This window comes from Heliangelus exortis, chromosome 8, assembly GCF_036169615.1.
Source record: "Heliangelus exortis chromosome 8, bHelExo1.hap1, whole genome shotgun sequence".
Taxonomy (NCBI): domain Eukaryota; kingdom Metazoa; phylum Chordata; class Aves; order Apodiformes; family Trochilidae; genus Heliangelus; species Heliangelus exortis.
Genome location: NC_092429.1, coordinates 26,275,700 through 26,293,422, shown reverse-complemented (window position 1 = coordinate 26,293,422; position 17,723 = coordinate 26,275,700). Strand labels below are relative to the sequence as shown.

Genomic DNA, 17,723 nt, shown 5'->3' with positions numbered 1-17,723 from the left:
GTTAAACTGTTTTTTGACAGCTTTACAATCTTACCCTGTTCTGCTGTCTGTTTTGATTAAATGAAATAGCTTTCCAGTAATAGATCTCCAGTGTGGATTTTTGTTTGCAATATTGTGTAGTCTGGTTTCTTGATGATAAAATTGCAGATGTTTCTTGTGTCTTAAGTGCATGTGCCAGGATTTGATCGCTGTACTACTTTGTAGTAGTGTTTTTTTGGTTGTATAAAAGCTTGGATTTCATGGGGCCAAGTTTCATTAAGTTATAACCTCTTCTACCTCTCTCCAGTGTATTTTCCTAGTAGCAGAGTTCTCTAAACTGTTGGCTTCTGTTATATAAAATTGTACTAATGTGTTGTTGCACTTACCAGCCCTAAACCTAATAGCCTATAATAAGTGTCATGGGAAGAAAAAATGGTCAGATTCCCTCCCCTTCACAAATTTAGATAGAGGGGTGTTCTAAGGAGCCTAGCAATTTTGGCTGGGAATTCTTACCAAGTGCTATTTCTGGAAAAAGAGATCAGAATCTCATATCCAGGAAGCTTCTGAGGGAAAGGACAGGAATATTACCAAGATGGATATGAACAGTGTGTATTCTTCTACCTGTCGTTGCTTGCCTCATTTTTGGGTGCAAGTGTTTTTGGTGCAAGTTATCTGTTTTGTGAAGCTGATGGGATGCTAATCAGATTCTCATTGGGTTTGTTATTCACTATTTAACAGATTGCCTGCTGTTAGCTTTGTGGTACTGCTGCTTCAGGAAATTGAGCACTGATAGGGCTAAATTGGTTATGTTGAACAACTTTGGGCCTAGAAACGTTTCACTTTTTTACAGATGGTTGTACTTAGGGAATAGAAATGTATCTCTGAGCCAAGGTAACAAACAAGCACCTGGAGAACTTTTTTAACTGCTGAAAGCTGGGGTGATATAAGCCCCAGACTTTTGGAAAAAGCTTTGGGAGGGGAAAACAGCTGCTGAGACCTACACTGCTTTGTGTATGTTCATTTCACATCCCAGGGTCACTCATTCTCACTTGTTTTTCAAGATGTAAAATAGTTCTCAAAGTATTTTAGTGATTTTTGGATGGATGTGCTTCACCTGGAGTCTATTGGGAGATGGTGGTGAGAGCAGAAACCATGGGCTGACTTTTTTTTGCCCACCTTCTCATGTTTTGTCTGATTTCATCTCAGCTATATCTGAGGCTTTTGGTTTTTTCCTCTGGTATAACATGTCAGGGGGGTGATGTAAAAATGGTTAATGGTTTTCTAGGATACATGAGGTTGTCTCCTCTTGGATTGAGAAGAAACCCTTCCTGTTTCTCAGTGCATTTAGGTAGTCTTGAGTGGTCAAAGAGAATGTTATGTGAAGGGAGTGTCTGAACAGGCTTTAGTTATTGCTGGACTCCAGTAACTTCTGTCCCTGCCCTTTCCTGACAGGTTTGTGTAATTTAAGTAGCTGAATTGGTTTGAATTACCAGCACTCAGGATTTGAGGAGGGTTTACCACTTGAAATTTCATTTTCCCAGAATCACAGAATAAACCTGGGTTGGAAGGGACCTCCAAAGGCCATGCAGTCCAACCCCCCTGCAGTCAGCAGGGACACCCTCAACTGGATCAGGTTGCTCAGACCTTGTCAATCCTCACCTTGAGTATCTCCAGGGATGAGGCCTCAACCACCTCCTTGGGCAACCTGTTCTGTTTTTCCACTGCCCTCATGGTAAAGAACTTTTTCCTAACATCCAATCTAAACCTACTCTTCTCTTTTTTACAACCATTGTCCCTTGTCCTATCTCTCCAGTCCCTTGCAAACAGCCCCTCTCCAGCCTTCCTGTAGCCCCTTCAAATACTGGAAGGCTCCCCAAAGCCTTCTTTTCTCCAGGCTGAACAACCCCAGCTCCCTCAGCCTGGCTTCGTGGCAGAGATATTCCAGTCCCCTGATCATTTTCATGGCCCTCCTCTGGGCCCATTTGATCAGGTCCGTGTCCTTCCAGTATTGGGGGCTCCAGAGATGGATGCAATGCTCCAGGTGAAGTCTTACCAGAGCTAAGTGGCAGAGTTAAAAATGTTTTCTTTTCAACATCAATTTTAAGTTTTGGAGAGTATCTCAAACTTTTGAGTCTTCCTCAGAATGCTACAGATCAAGCTACAGGAGCAATGAAATATGCTGATTTTTTTTTTTTTCCAGCTTTGTGTTAACTGAAATATTTAATTTCCAACATGCATTTTAGTGATGCTGTGATCCAGTAAGAATTAAATATAAATATAGTTTGTCATGGTTTTAATTCTATGTTAGAATGTTATTAAACTTGCAGAGACTTAAAAAAAATTATCACTGATTTGAAATGGTCTATTGAAATGGGAGTATATCTTGTTACTATGCTTAATACCCTGCTAATGAAATGTAATTGTATAAAATTTGTGATGTGTCTCAAAGGTTATCACAGACTCCTGCTGAGATGAAAAAAAATCTCTTTGCCTTTTGAATTTAAAGTTCAAGAAAATAGTTCTTTGGAATTTGGCTTATCTGGCCTCTGGTGGCTTGCCCCTATTCACCTCCTTCCTCTAAATCACAGGCTTGCTTTGTTTCTTTTCACTTTACCTTTTTTCCTTTCACACTCTTCACATCTTCAAACTGTGAAATTACTGTGCCTCTCCCATCTTCCCTTCTAAGTTTTTTAGCAAAAAAAAAAAAATCCCAAACCAGTACAGCTGCCTTGCTGAATATATACTGGCTTTAAGAAACAGGTGTTTTCTCTTATGCTTGTAGAGTGTATGATGAAATATTAAATGGGGTAGGAACACAGCTCTTGTTTACAGCACTGCAGATTGCTCTGCTTGTATAGAGAACAAGAGGGGAAGAATAAGGGAAAAGAACAAATTGTCCTGTGTAGGTTTTTCTGAACAGGCATGTGTGCTATTTTTGTTATCAGTAAATGATGCAAACAGCAGATACAAACAAGCAACTTCTCTGTGACTACATATCCAGGCAGTAATAGCAATAAGAAACTATCTAATAGGAAGTTTTCTCTGGGGAAAGATTCTGATCTAAAAATTAGTTGCCTGGTAACCGATTCAGTTATCGAAATCCTGATCTCCTTCCCTTCCCATTTGTTCAAATTACCTGCCACCCATCCCTGGAAGGGTGTAACAAATGGGATTTAGAGTCTGCAGGTTGCTGTGTTCTTGTTGGTGTTCCAGGTTTTTGAATATGTGATGTTACTGTAGCTGGATTTCCGAGTTGAACCTAATGTTACAGCTTTTCAGAAATAATTCAGAGGGAACTTTTGTCATTTTCTTATTATCTGTGTTCTGGTTTTAAAAGGAAAAACGTGAAAGCATATGCCAGTTAACTCAGCTACAAGCACCACACAGAAATTACTTTGAATTTATATTCTGGTTAGGGGGATGACATCTGTACCCTTGAAGGCATCAAGACCATCACCAGACAACCTGCAGCAAACCAAGACCAGATGCTCTAAGTCTGTGTTTTGCTGCTAATTGCCACTATACCTGTCTTGGAGAGGAATTTTTTTTCCTTGCTTTCCAGCAGTGTCTTATTCGTGCCATTGCTGGCAATATCTGCTCTATGTGCTTTATTATTTCATGTGGCCACGTTCTAATTTAAAGTTCATTGTCTCTGGCTGCCTGAAACAGCTCTTATGTTTTCTTCCCACCAATAGCTCGCAGCAAATAATGATTTCTCTCCCTCAGATTTGCTTGGTTTGCAGCTTTTGTCCTGCCTGTAGCAGAAGCCAAATCAATCTCATCTTACAAGTTAACCACTAATGAGACTTTTAAAATTCTCTCTTGTCTTCTGTTCTCACTTTCTTATACCTCCAATGGAGCTTTAAAACATTCAGAAAAATATTTAAGCACTAGTACCATTGTTCCATCCTTCCAGAAGTAAAAGTTCCCTGATTGGTGTTTCAGCTAAAACCATTTCTTTTATGACCAAGGGTGTCAAAATGACCAAGAATTTCAAATCTGAGCATCAGTTCTGCAGCTATTGCATAAACATCAATAGGTACAATCCTCTTTTACAAAACCAGGACCTATAGCAATGCTTCGGCAGCTTTTTTTAAAGAAACCTTCAGCTTTCCCAAGCAATGGGAAACCCTAAACCCAGTGTTACCTTGTAAGAAAGACCGAGAGTAATGAAGCCAGCTTGTCTCTTTTTCTGGTCAAGCCAAATGACATGGCAGAAGCAGTGTGAATTCTAAAGATTTTTAGAAAAATACCATGGTGATGTTTGTGATGTGATCTCTGTAATTAATAAAAGGGTATTCTGATGTGCTAACTTTATGCTCAAATTAATTTGAGTGATAAGGGTGCTTTAAGGCTCTGGTGCCTTGCTGTGAGAGCGAAATATTTTACCCATTTGTGCAAGAAAACTGAACCAGCTTCCTTGTATAAAGAAATAATTTTGCAATTGTGGAAGTTAAATCTCAAGTTTGCATATGAATGGTTTGAAAACAGTGATTCAGGCTATGTTGTGTCATTGATACTCTGTAGTTATACTATGTAGATATTATGTAGCACTTTCTAATAGCAGTATCCTGGTTGTCAGCATGTTTTTAGTTTATTTCTGTATTTCATTACTTGTGTCTATTTTGTGTACCTGGAATACTGGTGTCTGAAGGTGATTTCTGAGCTTTTTTCTTCACAGTGCTGTTTCAAATGCCACAGCATTAAGCATAACTTTTTTGGAAAAGGAATTGAAAACCAATTGTAGCATGTTATTTTCAGAATACCTTATTCTGCATAAGTCATGCAGAAGATGTGTTTTTGCATTTTAATTGGAAATTATTGGCTCGCCCTGCATTTAATTGTGTGTGATAGCATTCTGCCCTAGGATAACCCTGTATTTATAAAAAGTCCCCTCCCAAGCAAAAAATAAAAATTGTGTTCCCTCTCTGTGAAACATGCTTCAAAGGCAAATATGCTGCAGGATGTAAAGAGGGGGAATAGCAGGTAGGTTAAAAATGATAAAAGGATGGTTGTACAGTCATTTAAGCAGACTATTTCTTTTGGTTTTGCAGTAGTATTATTGACTCCACGGAGTATAGCCAGCCTCCAGGCTTCAGTGGCAATTCTCAGGTAAGGTGATCCATGTGTCTGTGCACAGGGGTGATGGGAGGGTGAATGTGGAGGCTGTGCAGTGATGAGGAACAGCATCCATCTCCAGGGTGCCTGTCAACTTGGGCCTTGCAGATGCTTTTAACTGGTTGTACAGGGACACTGGAGCCAAGACTACAGCTGTAGGAATGATTGTGCATGACTGGGGTTGTCCACACTGACACCATCAAAGAAATCTAGTGTCGTATATTCAGATATCTGACTTCATTCCCAAAGATGACTCATCCATGGAAAGGGGATATTTGTTGTTCTTCATCTCTTCTCCCAGGTGGGCAGCATTTGGGAAGGGCCATCCCTGGCCCTTAGCATTGCCTTGAATAACTTCAAATCAATCTTGACCTTCAAACCAAGAAACTCATTCTCCAAGCACACAGCTGGTGTGTAGTTTGTACTTGTTAGGGCCTTAGAAATTGCATTAAAAAATTCCTATAGAGGATAAAAAGTTGGATTTGCAGTGAAGCTGTTTGGCAGGCAGCCTCCAAACTGTCTGGGCCACACAGCCTCCTGAATGCCAAACAGCTCTGCTGTAGTCTTGCTGTTAGGAAGTGATTCAGTTGGACTGGGAAGATGACAGTGGTACCCAGCTGACAGCTTCAGAAAGAATAAACAGTTTAGTGGACAGATGGGTTATTGGTTACATGCCAGTTCGTGCTTTTGGTGCTCTCTGGTGGACAGTCCATGGCATACAGCCATAACAAACTGGTAAATAAAGTAGTACTGTTGGGTGTTACATGATGGAGTAACTGGTATAAATTAAAAACACCTAAATTTTGAGCTGGTTTTCATGTATGTACGTATTTTGGAGCTGTATAACTAGTTGGTAATTAGAAATGTTCTGTGGAAAAATTATTCTTGTTCTGGGAGATTTTTGCTTAAACTACTTCACCAGGCAAGTGACATGTGGTTGCGTATCTTGTGTTCAGGACTCTGATATGGTACATTGTGTTTGTCCTCCACTGATATTACCTGTCACATTACTTTCTGTTTCAAAGACAATATTAACAGCATGACTGTACTGCTGGTAAGCACACAAAACAAACAACCTGGACTTCATAATCATTCTGTATGACAGCCTTATTCGTGTAAGAATAATCTTTTTTTGTCCTCATGCAATTTTTTGTTCTCAAGAGTAAAAGATTTGTACTCTCTGGAGCAAATTTTCAATTGAAGCTTCAATATATGTTTGGACAGGGAGTTGAAAGAGTACTATTGAAGTTAAACACTTCCTTCAATGGTATTCTTATTTCAGCAAGGCTTCACCATAAAAATACTTTGAATATAAATTCAGCTGTGCTTTTTTCTGATTGTCAGTCACAGCAAAAAGCATAGTTTTGCACTGCTGGCACTCAAGCTATGCTGAGATGCACAGTATAGCTTTCTTTCTCAGTATAATTACTTTGTGCATTGCTCATGATTTGTGTTTTTAGAGAGGAATTTATGTACTACAAAGCTCCAAGACAGTTTTCTTCCAGAAGCTGAACTTCACAGGTAAATAGTGGAGAAGTCATATAGGTCCTGGGGAGTTCTGCAGGTATTATTTTGTGACAGGACTGGAAATAAGCATTTCTACTGGAAATAAGGAGCCTGTGTGAAGCTGTGAAGCTTTTCCACAGTTGTTAGAGGACTCTTCAGGGCACCTAATGGAGTTCAGACACTAAAAATCACTCTTGATAATGGGGCAGTCCTAACTACTGTCCTCGATTAGGACAAATGTGGTAGTTTTAGCTTGGGTATGTTTTCTTTCCTTTCCCTTATTTCTTTAGCTTCTGTTTCCCAGTCTTGTTCAAGCTCCATAAATATTTTGGTAAAACATGTTCAGTTCAAAATGTTAATTGGATGAAGATAGGTAACTGCAGATGGATCCCCATGGTTGGGTTACCATCTGCCAGGCTGAGACCTGCTCAGAGATCTTCCTCTGGATGCCCAACAAGCAAATATTGTGAATGATTCCACCTTGGTGTGAACTGGGCTTGGGTTATATTGCTCATCATGTTGGAGGCAGCTTGTCATAGCTTGATACTGAAGTGACTGCTTTTAAGTGCTTGAAGTTGTCTTGAATTTTCATCACTCCTGATGTGCAGAGAGATGCTGGAGCCCTCACAGGCTGGTGCTCAAAAGAGATAGGAGAATTCTTCAGAAGTGTTGAGTATTTCTTCAAGCTGTGATGTTTTTAGAAAACTGTAGTTAAAAGGTGGTGAGGCTTGCCTCCTGGCTCTAATGAGGGCAGCTTGTTCTGCATTGATTGTGGGAATGTTGTGTATGGAAGTTTTATTGATGCCTTTGAGTGGCATTATGGACCTTGTACATGGTCAGGGGTGTTCATTAGGGAGCTTGGTGGTGCTCAAATGTTTTAAAGTTGGCCCATGAGCTTTGAGAATGCAATATGTGTTTTGTTTTGTTTTTTTAATGGAAACTAAAATAAGCAACTAAAACTCTTTGTGCTGCTTATATAGTAAAGGAATTTGCTTCTTTTCCTTAGCAGTGAAAAAATGTATTCTCTGTTGCTTCAGGAGGAGAGCTTGCTTATGTAGATTCAATCCTTTGCTTCTACCTCGTACTGCTTGAGTAGGTTGGGAAATAGCTTTAATGATGAGTTTCATGGCCTTTTTTTAAACTAAAATTTGAACCTGATGGTGTCTACTGCTTCTGCCCTTATTTGCTTAGCTTTACAGAGGGTAACAGAGCTGTTTCAAAAGAAATAATTCCGTAACTATTTCAGATAGTCTTTTTTAAAAATTTTTTAAGAAGCTGTCTGCCAGAGAGCTGCAAAGTATTTTGTGTTTGGTTTGTGAAGCTGGAAGCCCAGTATCCTGGTCTCTGTAGTCTTACTGTAGTCTTAACTGTACAAATGCAACTCCCCGTGGGTTGCTGGTGTCTGTCCTGCATGTGAGGCTGGAATTTGTAAATATACAAAGATGAGGGAAATAAGAGCTGTCTAAATCCAGCTATTCTTGCCTGTCAAGTTGGAGTGCATAGGACCTGTTGATAGTGACAAGTTGTGAATTTGTCATCATTTTACACTTCTGACCCTCCATATATAAAACAAAAATTGTCTTTAATTTGGTAACATCTAGAGAAATGAAACCCAGGCCTGGCTTTAACTTTCTGAAGTGTTCTCTTCCCTTTCAGACCAAAAAGCAGCTGTGGTATAACAGCACACTGGCCTCACGCCGCAAGCGTCTCACAGCTCATTTTGAGGACCTAGAGCAGTGCTATTTTTCCACCAGGATGACACGTGTCTCAGGTAAGTTCCTCTTGTGTGGTGTACAAGTTGTGACATCAGTTACCTCTTACAATGCCTGCTCCTCAAAAAATTATGTCAAAAGTGAGCTGTGTATTCACTTTTCCCTTCCGTGGGAATGTCGTTACCCGTATTTGTGGTATTCTCATCATTCTGGTTTGCTTTTCTTGACCAGTCTTTGAAGTAGCAACATCTCAAGTTGGAGAGGTACATGTATTCCTTTGTAATCCTGTATTGTGAAGGGCAAACTACAGTAAAACTACAGTAAAAACTTCATTGTTGCTCAGTCTCAAGATCCAGATGTTTCAAAGCAGTGGTTGGGTTATCAGCTAGATGAGGTATAAGCACAGTAGTTCAACATTCTTGTTGGGATACTACAGGGTTATAAACATAAATGGTAAGTTTTCCTGTATTTAGAGTGCAGTGGGACACTTGGAGGTTATCCTTTGTTTTCTAGATTAAGTCTTTGTTAACAAATGGCTTGGAGTATAGAAGCTGAATGTGGAGCTGCGTTGTTGTCCCATGGGGCACACCTTGGTTTTAAGGCTTGCTTTGTAGAGTTAGAAGCTGTTTTCACAATTGCCTGTGTTGCTTCATTCATAATTGAATAACAGGGTGACAACAATAAGAATAATTGTTACCTAGTGAATAGATGGCTCTTAACTACATGACAAGATTCTCTTGAGAAATGAACGGGTCAAATGAATGTGTTATGAGGGTGAGGAGGGCTGGTGCTCTGTGCCCTCTGAGGAAGAAACCAGAATCAGGGAAAATGTTTCAGGCAGTGGGCTTTGGCAGACAAGAGACTTGCAGCACCAAGAGTAACAAACACTAGGAAGGAGTGGGAAGCAGCCAAAAAACTCCTAGGGACAAGAGGGAACCAGGTAGATGTTGCTACTGCAGAATATCTTTATTCTTGTAGCCTTGGAAGGCAAGGACCTACTTCTCAGGACACAGATCAGCAAGAGAGATGGGAATAGAAACCCTCACTTTTCCTCCATTAATTTAATTTGGTTTATGCCCTTTAAAATAAATAAAAACAAGGCTGCTTTTTTAAAACTTAAAGGTGGCTTTAAGTTTGAAGGTTTGTTTTATGGGAGCTCACTCTTTGTATGACTGAATCATTTGCCTGCTTCAGAGCAGTGACCAACTCAGGTCTCCCAATACCAGCAGGATAATTTTAACAAGGAATGCAGCAAGTTGAGAGGGTGCTTCAGAAGCTGAAAATGAGAGAAACAGGTTTTATGTTACCAGGTGGTTTCCTGTGAGGTGCTGGCAACTGCTTTGCAGACTACAGCACTTCACAGAACCCACTGAGATGTTTGCATGTAGTATTGGTGATGCATAACTGTTATTTTTAAAATAATGCTTATTAAAGGATAACAAATTGGGCTTTTCAAACATTCCTGTCTAAAAGGCATCTTTCTTCATAATTGGAACTATAAATATGAATTTGAAACTGTTTTGTGTTCATGTGTTAGCTGCACCAAGAGCACAGGATTTGCAAGAGCAGGTTTTATTCCTAAATATGGAATAGCCTGTGATACTTGATTAAGTTTTCTTAAATCATTCTTGCTTTTTGACACATTTTAAATAGGATTTAGTGTAGATTTAAAGCTTTTCACTAGAGATGCCTGTTCTAGTAGGCAGTGGAGAAGTAATATAACTGTAATTATGAAATGGCCTTGCACTTTGACAGGGAAAATGCCTTGAGAAATAACATTCAGTTTTCCAGGCACAGATAGAGAATAAATTATAGGAGGAGTGTGTGCTTGATCTCTAAATGAGGGAAATGGAAGAGTAGCTGCTATTTGTTCTTATCAAAGAGTTGAAGGAGCAAATGGTCTTTGAAAAACACTGACTGATGTTTGCATGCTTCTTCTCAAGCTGTTTCCTGCCATGGTCAGGTGCTGATGATTTTAATTAGGAGCAGTACTTTTTTCATTTTGCCCCTTTTGATCCGCCTGACATGGGTAATGTATAAGCTGGTAATCTTAAACATGCTAATTACCAGCCTGCACTGTTCCTTTATATGATCAAACATTAAATGATATATAAGGGACACTTCAATTACAATTGTAGAGCAGGGTAATATTTTCTGATGGCAAGGAATTACCAGAGTGCAGAAAGTAGTTACTCTCTCTCTCTTTTCCCACAAGAAATCACAGATCTATTTTGCTCTTATAGATCAATTTTGCTCTTTTATGTTTTTTCCATCCCTGTATTAACAAAGCTTTTCAGTAAGTGGAACTCTGTTTCCTTATGCTGTTGATAAAAAAAACAGTTAAGGATGGCAAACATGGGAGAGTTGCTATAAATTTTGGGGTTTGTGAAAAAGCCTGAAGACTCTACCTAATGTTTGATATGTGCACAGATACGTGTCTGCTTGCCCATGTGGTAAGTTAAGAATTTTTCCTTATTTAGGAAATTCTAAATTTTTGAATGGTTTTCACAAAATTCTTTTCATACTGAGAAAAACTGGAACTTCTGAGGAATTGGTGTTGACTTTCAGCTTTCTATATGCTTTACTTTTAACTTCTGTAGTAACATTTTCAACTTCCCACAGAATATTTATCATCATTGTTCAGACTGGTTCCATTTCACCTTGTCTGCTGAATGTAAATTTTCACAAAACTTGTCATACAGGAAGTCTTAGTTTCAAGTTTGTCTTCCTTCTCCAGCCCTGATACAACTCTTCTGTAGCTGTGTTTGTTTTCAAATAACAAGACAAATAGTTTTTACTAAAAGTATTATAGTTTTACTGACAGTATTTGAAATGTAATTGATACAAAATGTAGGTATATTGTAATAGTGCAGGAAGAGGGCTTTCACCTCCACAGAAAACCGGATATGATCTTTGCAGTGCATTTTGATATACTTAAAGGTTTTCTGTTAGTAACCTATATGGCCCATGGGCTCTGAATTTGAATAAAGGAGCTTATTTACCACAAAAGCTGTGTTTGTGATCTTTAGACAGTTTCTCAGTACAGTAGTTTCACCTGCCATTGCAGTGATGAGACTTCATTTCTGCTCTGAAAAATCTTACTGTAATGCTAGAGGTGAGAACCTATTTTTGACAGAGAATCTTCCCTAAAGAACAGGAAGAGGTAGTGTCATTTTTTTTGTTTGCAGTTGAATTTATCTTGCTATTTCTTTCCTCCTGAATGCTTCTGCTTCTCCCTAGATGACAGCAGAACCACCAGCCAGCTGGATGAGTTTCAGGAGTGTCTGTCCAAGTTCACGCGCTACAATTCTGTCCGGCCCCTGGCAACGCTGTCCTATGCTAGTGACCTCTACAATGGCTCCAGCATAGTGTCCAGGTAAGATCTGCTGCAGCCCTCACAGTGCAGCTAATGCTGATACAGCCTGCTGACCCTGAGTTAATAGCCACTGTTTAAAAAGTTAAGGTCTGTACATATAAAATGGTTTGCAGTTGCTTCCCAAAACCAGGTTTGCGGATGTGTGGCTGTGGAGGTACTGGGGTACCATGGTGTGTGGTACCTCTTATTCCTGGTTTTGGTGGTTGAGGCCTGGTGGAGAACCTTTGAGGTTCCAGTAAATATCTGTCTGTTGTGATAAAGAGTGAAACCTGTTGTAGGCTCAGTTCTCTTCATGCTGGTATAGTTTCATCACAAGTGATGTGTTTTTAGCATTTTCAGAAGCTTCTGTCTTGCTTTTGGTGGCATTAGGCATCTGTGGTGGTTTTGAATGCTGTTGGTGGATCCAGACATCAGGACAAATATTAAGAGACATAGTTGTTTTTAACTGTGATGGCTTAAACTTTTGAGTGTTGGAAGAGATGTTTACAGTGCTCAGTAAGGGAGGGTTGTGGTAAAGCCTGCTCAACAGCTTTCTTTCTGCCAACAACTCTGCTTTATCCCCTGCCATGTGGGGTGGTCACTTCCAGTGCACTACTGCTGATGCTCTTATGAATAAAATAAACAGCTTTTACAGATGGGCAGAATACAAGTGTTTGATTTGACTTGTGTTACATGTTGGACTCCAAAAGATCTGCTGGCTTAAATAAAGAAGTTTTTAAAATGTATTAGTTTCATATTTGCAAGGAAAGAAGATGGAAATGTTTTCCTTACCTGCAAAAGCTTGTTGTTGACTTAAAATAAAACTGTGTTTATGGTAACAGGATAGAAAGTGTAGTTATAAAAAGTGTAACACTTGTGTATATAAAGTGTATATAAAAAGTGTAAGACTAAACAGGCTGAAAAAAATACTCCTTTTTTACCCTTGGGGATAAAGGGACAAGCTGATACCCTGCTCCTCAGCTGGAGATGTCCCTAGCCTGGCAGGAGCTGGCCACGGGGACACATTCTGAGCCTGGCTGTGCTGGTGGCTCTGTGGCAGCTGTGCAGCATCCACAGGGTGGCAGCCACCAGATGCAGTGCTGAGGGGCTGGGGTTGGCACCCAGGCTGTGCCCCTCCAGCCTGATTTTGGGAGATGCATGTGATGAGTTCCTAAGCCCAAGAAGGGAGGGCTTTTCCTTACCTTGCTTAAAATGCACGTTCACAAGCAAAATTTATAACCCCCAGTGCTTTTCTCCCTTTTCTGCTCCCAGAAAAAGATGAACAGAGAAAAGATGTTGCAGGCTTTGTAACCTCAGGTCACTCAGTTTTGCTTTAAAATCAGGGGGACTTTCAGCATCCTTGCTGAATGTACATGTACCTCAATGTTCTAAATGCCTTTTTAACACACAGTTCTCCTAAGTATATAGTATTTACTGTGTTTTGTTAAGTATATTAAGTTTTTTTAGTACTGGGCCAAGGAATAAGTTTTCCATTATGTCTCAGAGCAGTTGGCAGATCTTAACTTTTGTTCTCTGCTTGCTGTGGCAGTAAATAGTAAAGGCTTTCTTTTAAAGATGAGTCTGTAAACTGCAGTGTTAGCATTACAGTGATTTATGTATAAAATTGCTTTAGCACTGTCAGAGGCATACAGAAAATGTGGCCACCTTTTATATTTTAAAAAAATAATAGGATAAAAAAACTATCTAAGAAGCAGACTGTAGCAAGATGTCTGTCTGTCAAACCTGGTTGTCAGAAAGCTGGTTTTCCTTGCTGGGGGGTTCCTGGGTTTGATGGAAACATGAATATCTGTCCAAGAAGGCCTGAGGTTTGGCAGCAAATCTGCTCAGATTTCAAATTTGCCATTCCTCCGAAAGATCTTAAAGTGACAATGGAAGGGTTTTGAATAGCCAAGATTGTTTATCTAAAGGTGTAGTGATTTCCAAAGGGAAAGAAACTAGTTGTTCCTTGGCTGCTGAACATTATTCAACTCATCTGTTGAATCTTGAGTTAGAATAACATAGTGCTTTTTTGAAGAGAAGACATGTAAAAATGCAGGAGCTTAAAATGTTTGTGGTAGTGTCAGGAATTTCCTGCGAGTAATATTTAGGGTAGGAGGATGCTACCACAGGGAAGTTGTCGTTGGCTCCATCCCTTCTTGACTAATCAGGACAAAATATTTTCTTTGAGGCTGCAGGAGGCTGCCCTTCTGTTTCTCCTGGTGTTCAGGTAATGATGTCTCTCATTGGGCAGTAGTCCTGTGTCTTGGACTCAGGAATTAGACTTGCAAGCCATGAAAGCTTTGGTTTCCCAGCATCTTATATGGGGAACTTCTGCAGTAAAAGGCAAAGACAGACTTCCCATAATTCCCCCTAATTTTATAGCTTGGTTTCAATGCTGGGTGTTGATACAGTGAGGTTTTGTCTGCTTGAAGAAACAAGCCTGTTCTATTAATAGAACATGAATTTCTGTAGCTTCTTACAGTGTTCTTTTCATTCTCTATCCCTAATTGTGGCAAATGCCTAAATTTGCTAGGAAGTCATTATCTGAAAAGCATTAACATGCCTTTAGATTTTTTTTTTGTTGTTTGTTCTTTGCTTGTTAACTAGAGGAGCTTGTCTGTTAAATGGTAGGGAGCTAAAAATTATATATTGAAGTGTTGTGTTAAGATTTACGGTGTCGACTTAAACACTGAGTAAAAAAACCCTACAAGCAGCTCAGCTTTGTGTAGAGGCTTGAGTTTATTATTATTACTGCTTGAAATAAAAAGTGCACACTCTGGCAGGTGTTTGGGAATTATGTGCTGCATAGGTGTTATGAAGTGACATGTTCTTGTAGGATTACATACAATGTGTGTATACATTTTTGGAAATGAAGGTGGAAGTCAGATCAAGTTCTCTGGTTGAGACTGTGGAATTAAGGCTATTCATAAATACCTTTATTTTTTCCTGAAGAATAGGTTAAAGATAGCATACAAAATACTGACTGATTCAAAACAGTATCACAGCAATCTCCTGAAACAGATTTGACAGTTGGATGAAAGATGCTTCAGATGGCATTTTAACCTTGTTCCATCATCACCAGGCAGCAGAACCATGGGAGTTAATTGCCCCAGCCTGTTCTCTGGCTCCTCAAGATGGCTCATCTGCAGTATATGGACTCGTGAAGGCTGATGCCCTGACTCACAGTGCCTGCTGGAGCAAGCTGAGGTGTCTAGAGAGGTGACTGTCCCCAGCTGTCCCCACGGATGTTCTGCTGCAGGGTGTCTGGCAGAAGAGCTGATGATGGTGTCGGGTTCATTTGGAGGCTTCTGTTAATGATACAGCAGGCTGGGACACTGAGCTGGGAGGTGATTTGTTCTGAGAAACAGGACCTCTGGCAACATAGCCATCTGGAGACAGAAATGTCTTCAGCTGCTGCAGATAAATTATGGAGGACCCATGGAAGCATTAATTGGAGTTGGTATGGATGAGACTGTCTTGTTTAAACTCCTGCTATTGATGGAGGTCTCTGCCCTGAGCTCCTGCAGATGTATTTGTTCCCCTGCCTCTTCAGCTCTGTTGGCAGCTGCCATAGACAATTTTGAAGAAACAAACCCCTTGCTGGTGCAGTAATAAATGTGGTGGTCTGAAAACAAGTTTGCAAGCTTATATCTAGTGGAGAAGGCAGTTCAGAATCTGCTGTAATGGTTGGAGTTCTTATTAAATGGCATAATCGTGATACTGCTGTGCAGACAACCTTGCAGCTTGCCATAGAGCAGGGTTTCCCACCTCTAATCTCTTTATACAGGTTGGGCTGAGGCTTCTGCCTTCCTTTCTGGAAACATTTCCCAAGCTTGGATGCAGAAAGAAGGCAGCTGAAGTGTGTTTGGAGTGTTCAAACCTCTTGCATCTTCGTATTTTGTAATGTTGTGCCTCTGCTTCTCATCCTCTCAGAGCTATGGGTAATCTACTGTGAATCAGCCTGGGCAAAACGTCAGACCCTGGTTTTCAAATACAGATATTGTTACCCAAAATACTACAGCAGGCAGGCTGATCATTTGGCTTGAATTTTAAACAGTGTTGTAAGAAACATTCTGCGTTGAGCTGTTGGCATTTTTAGTTAACGTTTCCCTGGTCTGGCTTATTTGAAATGGTGTTTGTGGAAAAACTGAATCCACTCCTCATTAACTTGCATGGGAGTTGTTTGCAGCAGCTTTGGCTCATTGTACTTCTGTGTGTATCTGGTGTCTAAACCCTGGGATTGTCGTCATCTTCTCTTCAGCATGCAGAAGAGCATCACCCAGCAGTAAAGTGGCTTTTTTATCAATACACTTTATGTTCAGTTGCTTGCAAAAATCAGTAGTTCCCTATAGGTTTTCTCATCATTAGTGCTAATTAAGCTACATTCCCCTGAATATGTGTATGAAAAAAACCATATGCAGTAGAGAGAAGGATGTCTCTAGCTATGGACTCACAGGCAAAGCTGGAAGCCTGCTATGGTTTGCTGGAAGATTTTGGGTTGTATTTAGAGGAGGTTTGGGGCTGGGTTGCTTCCTGCTGAAGTAGAGGGCATCCTGGTTCTGAAAGCTGAGCTATTGCAGGAAGCACAGTTTCTCTCTCATAGCATAGTATATTCTTGTCATTGGGTTTAAAAAAATAATTGCCCTCTTATCTAGTGATGGCAAAGCATGAAAGTAGCTCTTGGGTTTGGTTTCAGTGTTGAGATTAATCTAAGTCCACCAAACCCTCCTGGTTTTTTTAATATTTTTCTTCAAGCAAGTTCTTTATGGAATGGGGGCATTGCTAAGGGGTCTCTTAGAACTGGTGGCATTTCATTACACTCAAAAGGATTTTTTGTAAGCATGAAGTGAATGTGGAACAGATTCTAATGACACTTTTAGTAAATTTTTATGCTTTCTAACAGAGCAAAATAAAATTCCAGCCTACTGTGGCTGTGAGAAACGTGCAGCAAGTGTGACTGCAGCATGACTTGTGCAATAATTTCTTCATAAGGGAGCTTCCAGCTGAGGACCATCCTTTTCTGTGCAGGCTTTGAACTGTTTCAACACCCTTTCCTGTCTATTTTCCAGCTGGGGGGGGGAGAAGATTAATTCACAGAGCTGACTTTCTGGGGTTTTATGCTTATGAAAAAGGTTTGCTTAGGGGGAATCTATTCCCATCAGGTGTTTGAAGCCTGGAGAGGCATGAGGCAGGAAAGGGACACCCAGGGGGCACTCAACAGCTCTGAACTTGGAGCTGGAATATCCCAAACAACTCCATGAGATCAAACTGAACCAGCCTGGGGTTCTCTGTCCTGTTGTTTTCATTAGACTTGAATCTGACCCATTGAGAGGCCATAATTCAAGTAGCCAGAACAACTTTGAGATGACAAATCTGGCAATTTTCTGGTAATTTGGGGATCATATCTAAGCCAAATTAAAGTGATTCTTAGGAATGAAGGTGTTTGCTTTCTGATACAACAAATTGAAGGCGAGTCTTGCTTAGACACTTATGCATGTAGAGAATGGAAGGGTGTTTATTTAAGTGGTCCTTCCTGAGCAGAGATTACAATGCTATGTCTGGGATCATGGTCTGGTTGCTCAGTTTATATTTTGGAAAAAAAATTCGTAGCAAAGGGGGCTGAATTGCAGAATATATTCAGACTAGCAGTTGTCTGTCTTTGTTGCTGTGGCACAGGTTAAAGGCTTTGAAATAGCAGCAATGACCTTATTTAGGTGATGCGCTGGAGTAACTAAGGCAACTGTTGCTTTAGTTAAAAAAAGCAAACAAGTTTTTTTTGTATTAACCACTCACAGCTTTGGCAAGACAGTCTTTTAATGCTGAAAGTTCATATGCTTTGTTTTAGTAGCCTTTGTATTTGCCAAGATTTAGACTTTGAGCTGATGTAGCACAAAACATGAGTGCTCTAATAGCAGTTTCCTATGCCTTTTTTAAAAAAGTACAAATTAGTCTGCTGGTGCATACTACTGACTCTAATTACTTTGCCTTAAAATATCAGTGTGCTGTAAAAACAGCCTCTCAGGTATGTGGTATTAATACAAATTTCTGCATTT

The 17,723-nt window shown here is 40.0% G+C and overlaps 1 protein-coding gene across 5 annotated transcripts in view; it reads left to right on the top strand.

Moving 5' to 3' along the window:
- Nucleotides 1-17,723, top strand: part of COP1 (COP1 E3 ubiquitin ligase) — a 120,084-nt gene that overhangs the window by 23,934 nt on the left and 78,427 nt on the right. For all 5 annotated transcript variants that reach the window (XM_071751146.1, XM_071751145.1, XM_071751147.1 and 2 more), the window contains 3 exons: nucleotides 5,034-5,091; nucleotides 8,260-8,374; nucleotides 11,556-11,691. In XM_071751146.1, the coding sequence (XP_071607247.1) occupies nucleotides 5,034-5,091; nucleotides 8,260-8,374; nucleotides 11,556-11,691 (309 nt within the window). The remainder of the gene's footprint in view (nucleotides 1-5,033; nucleotides 5,092-8,259; nucleotides 8,375-11,555; nucleotides 11,692-17,723) is intronic.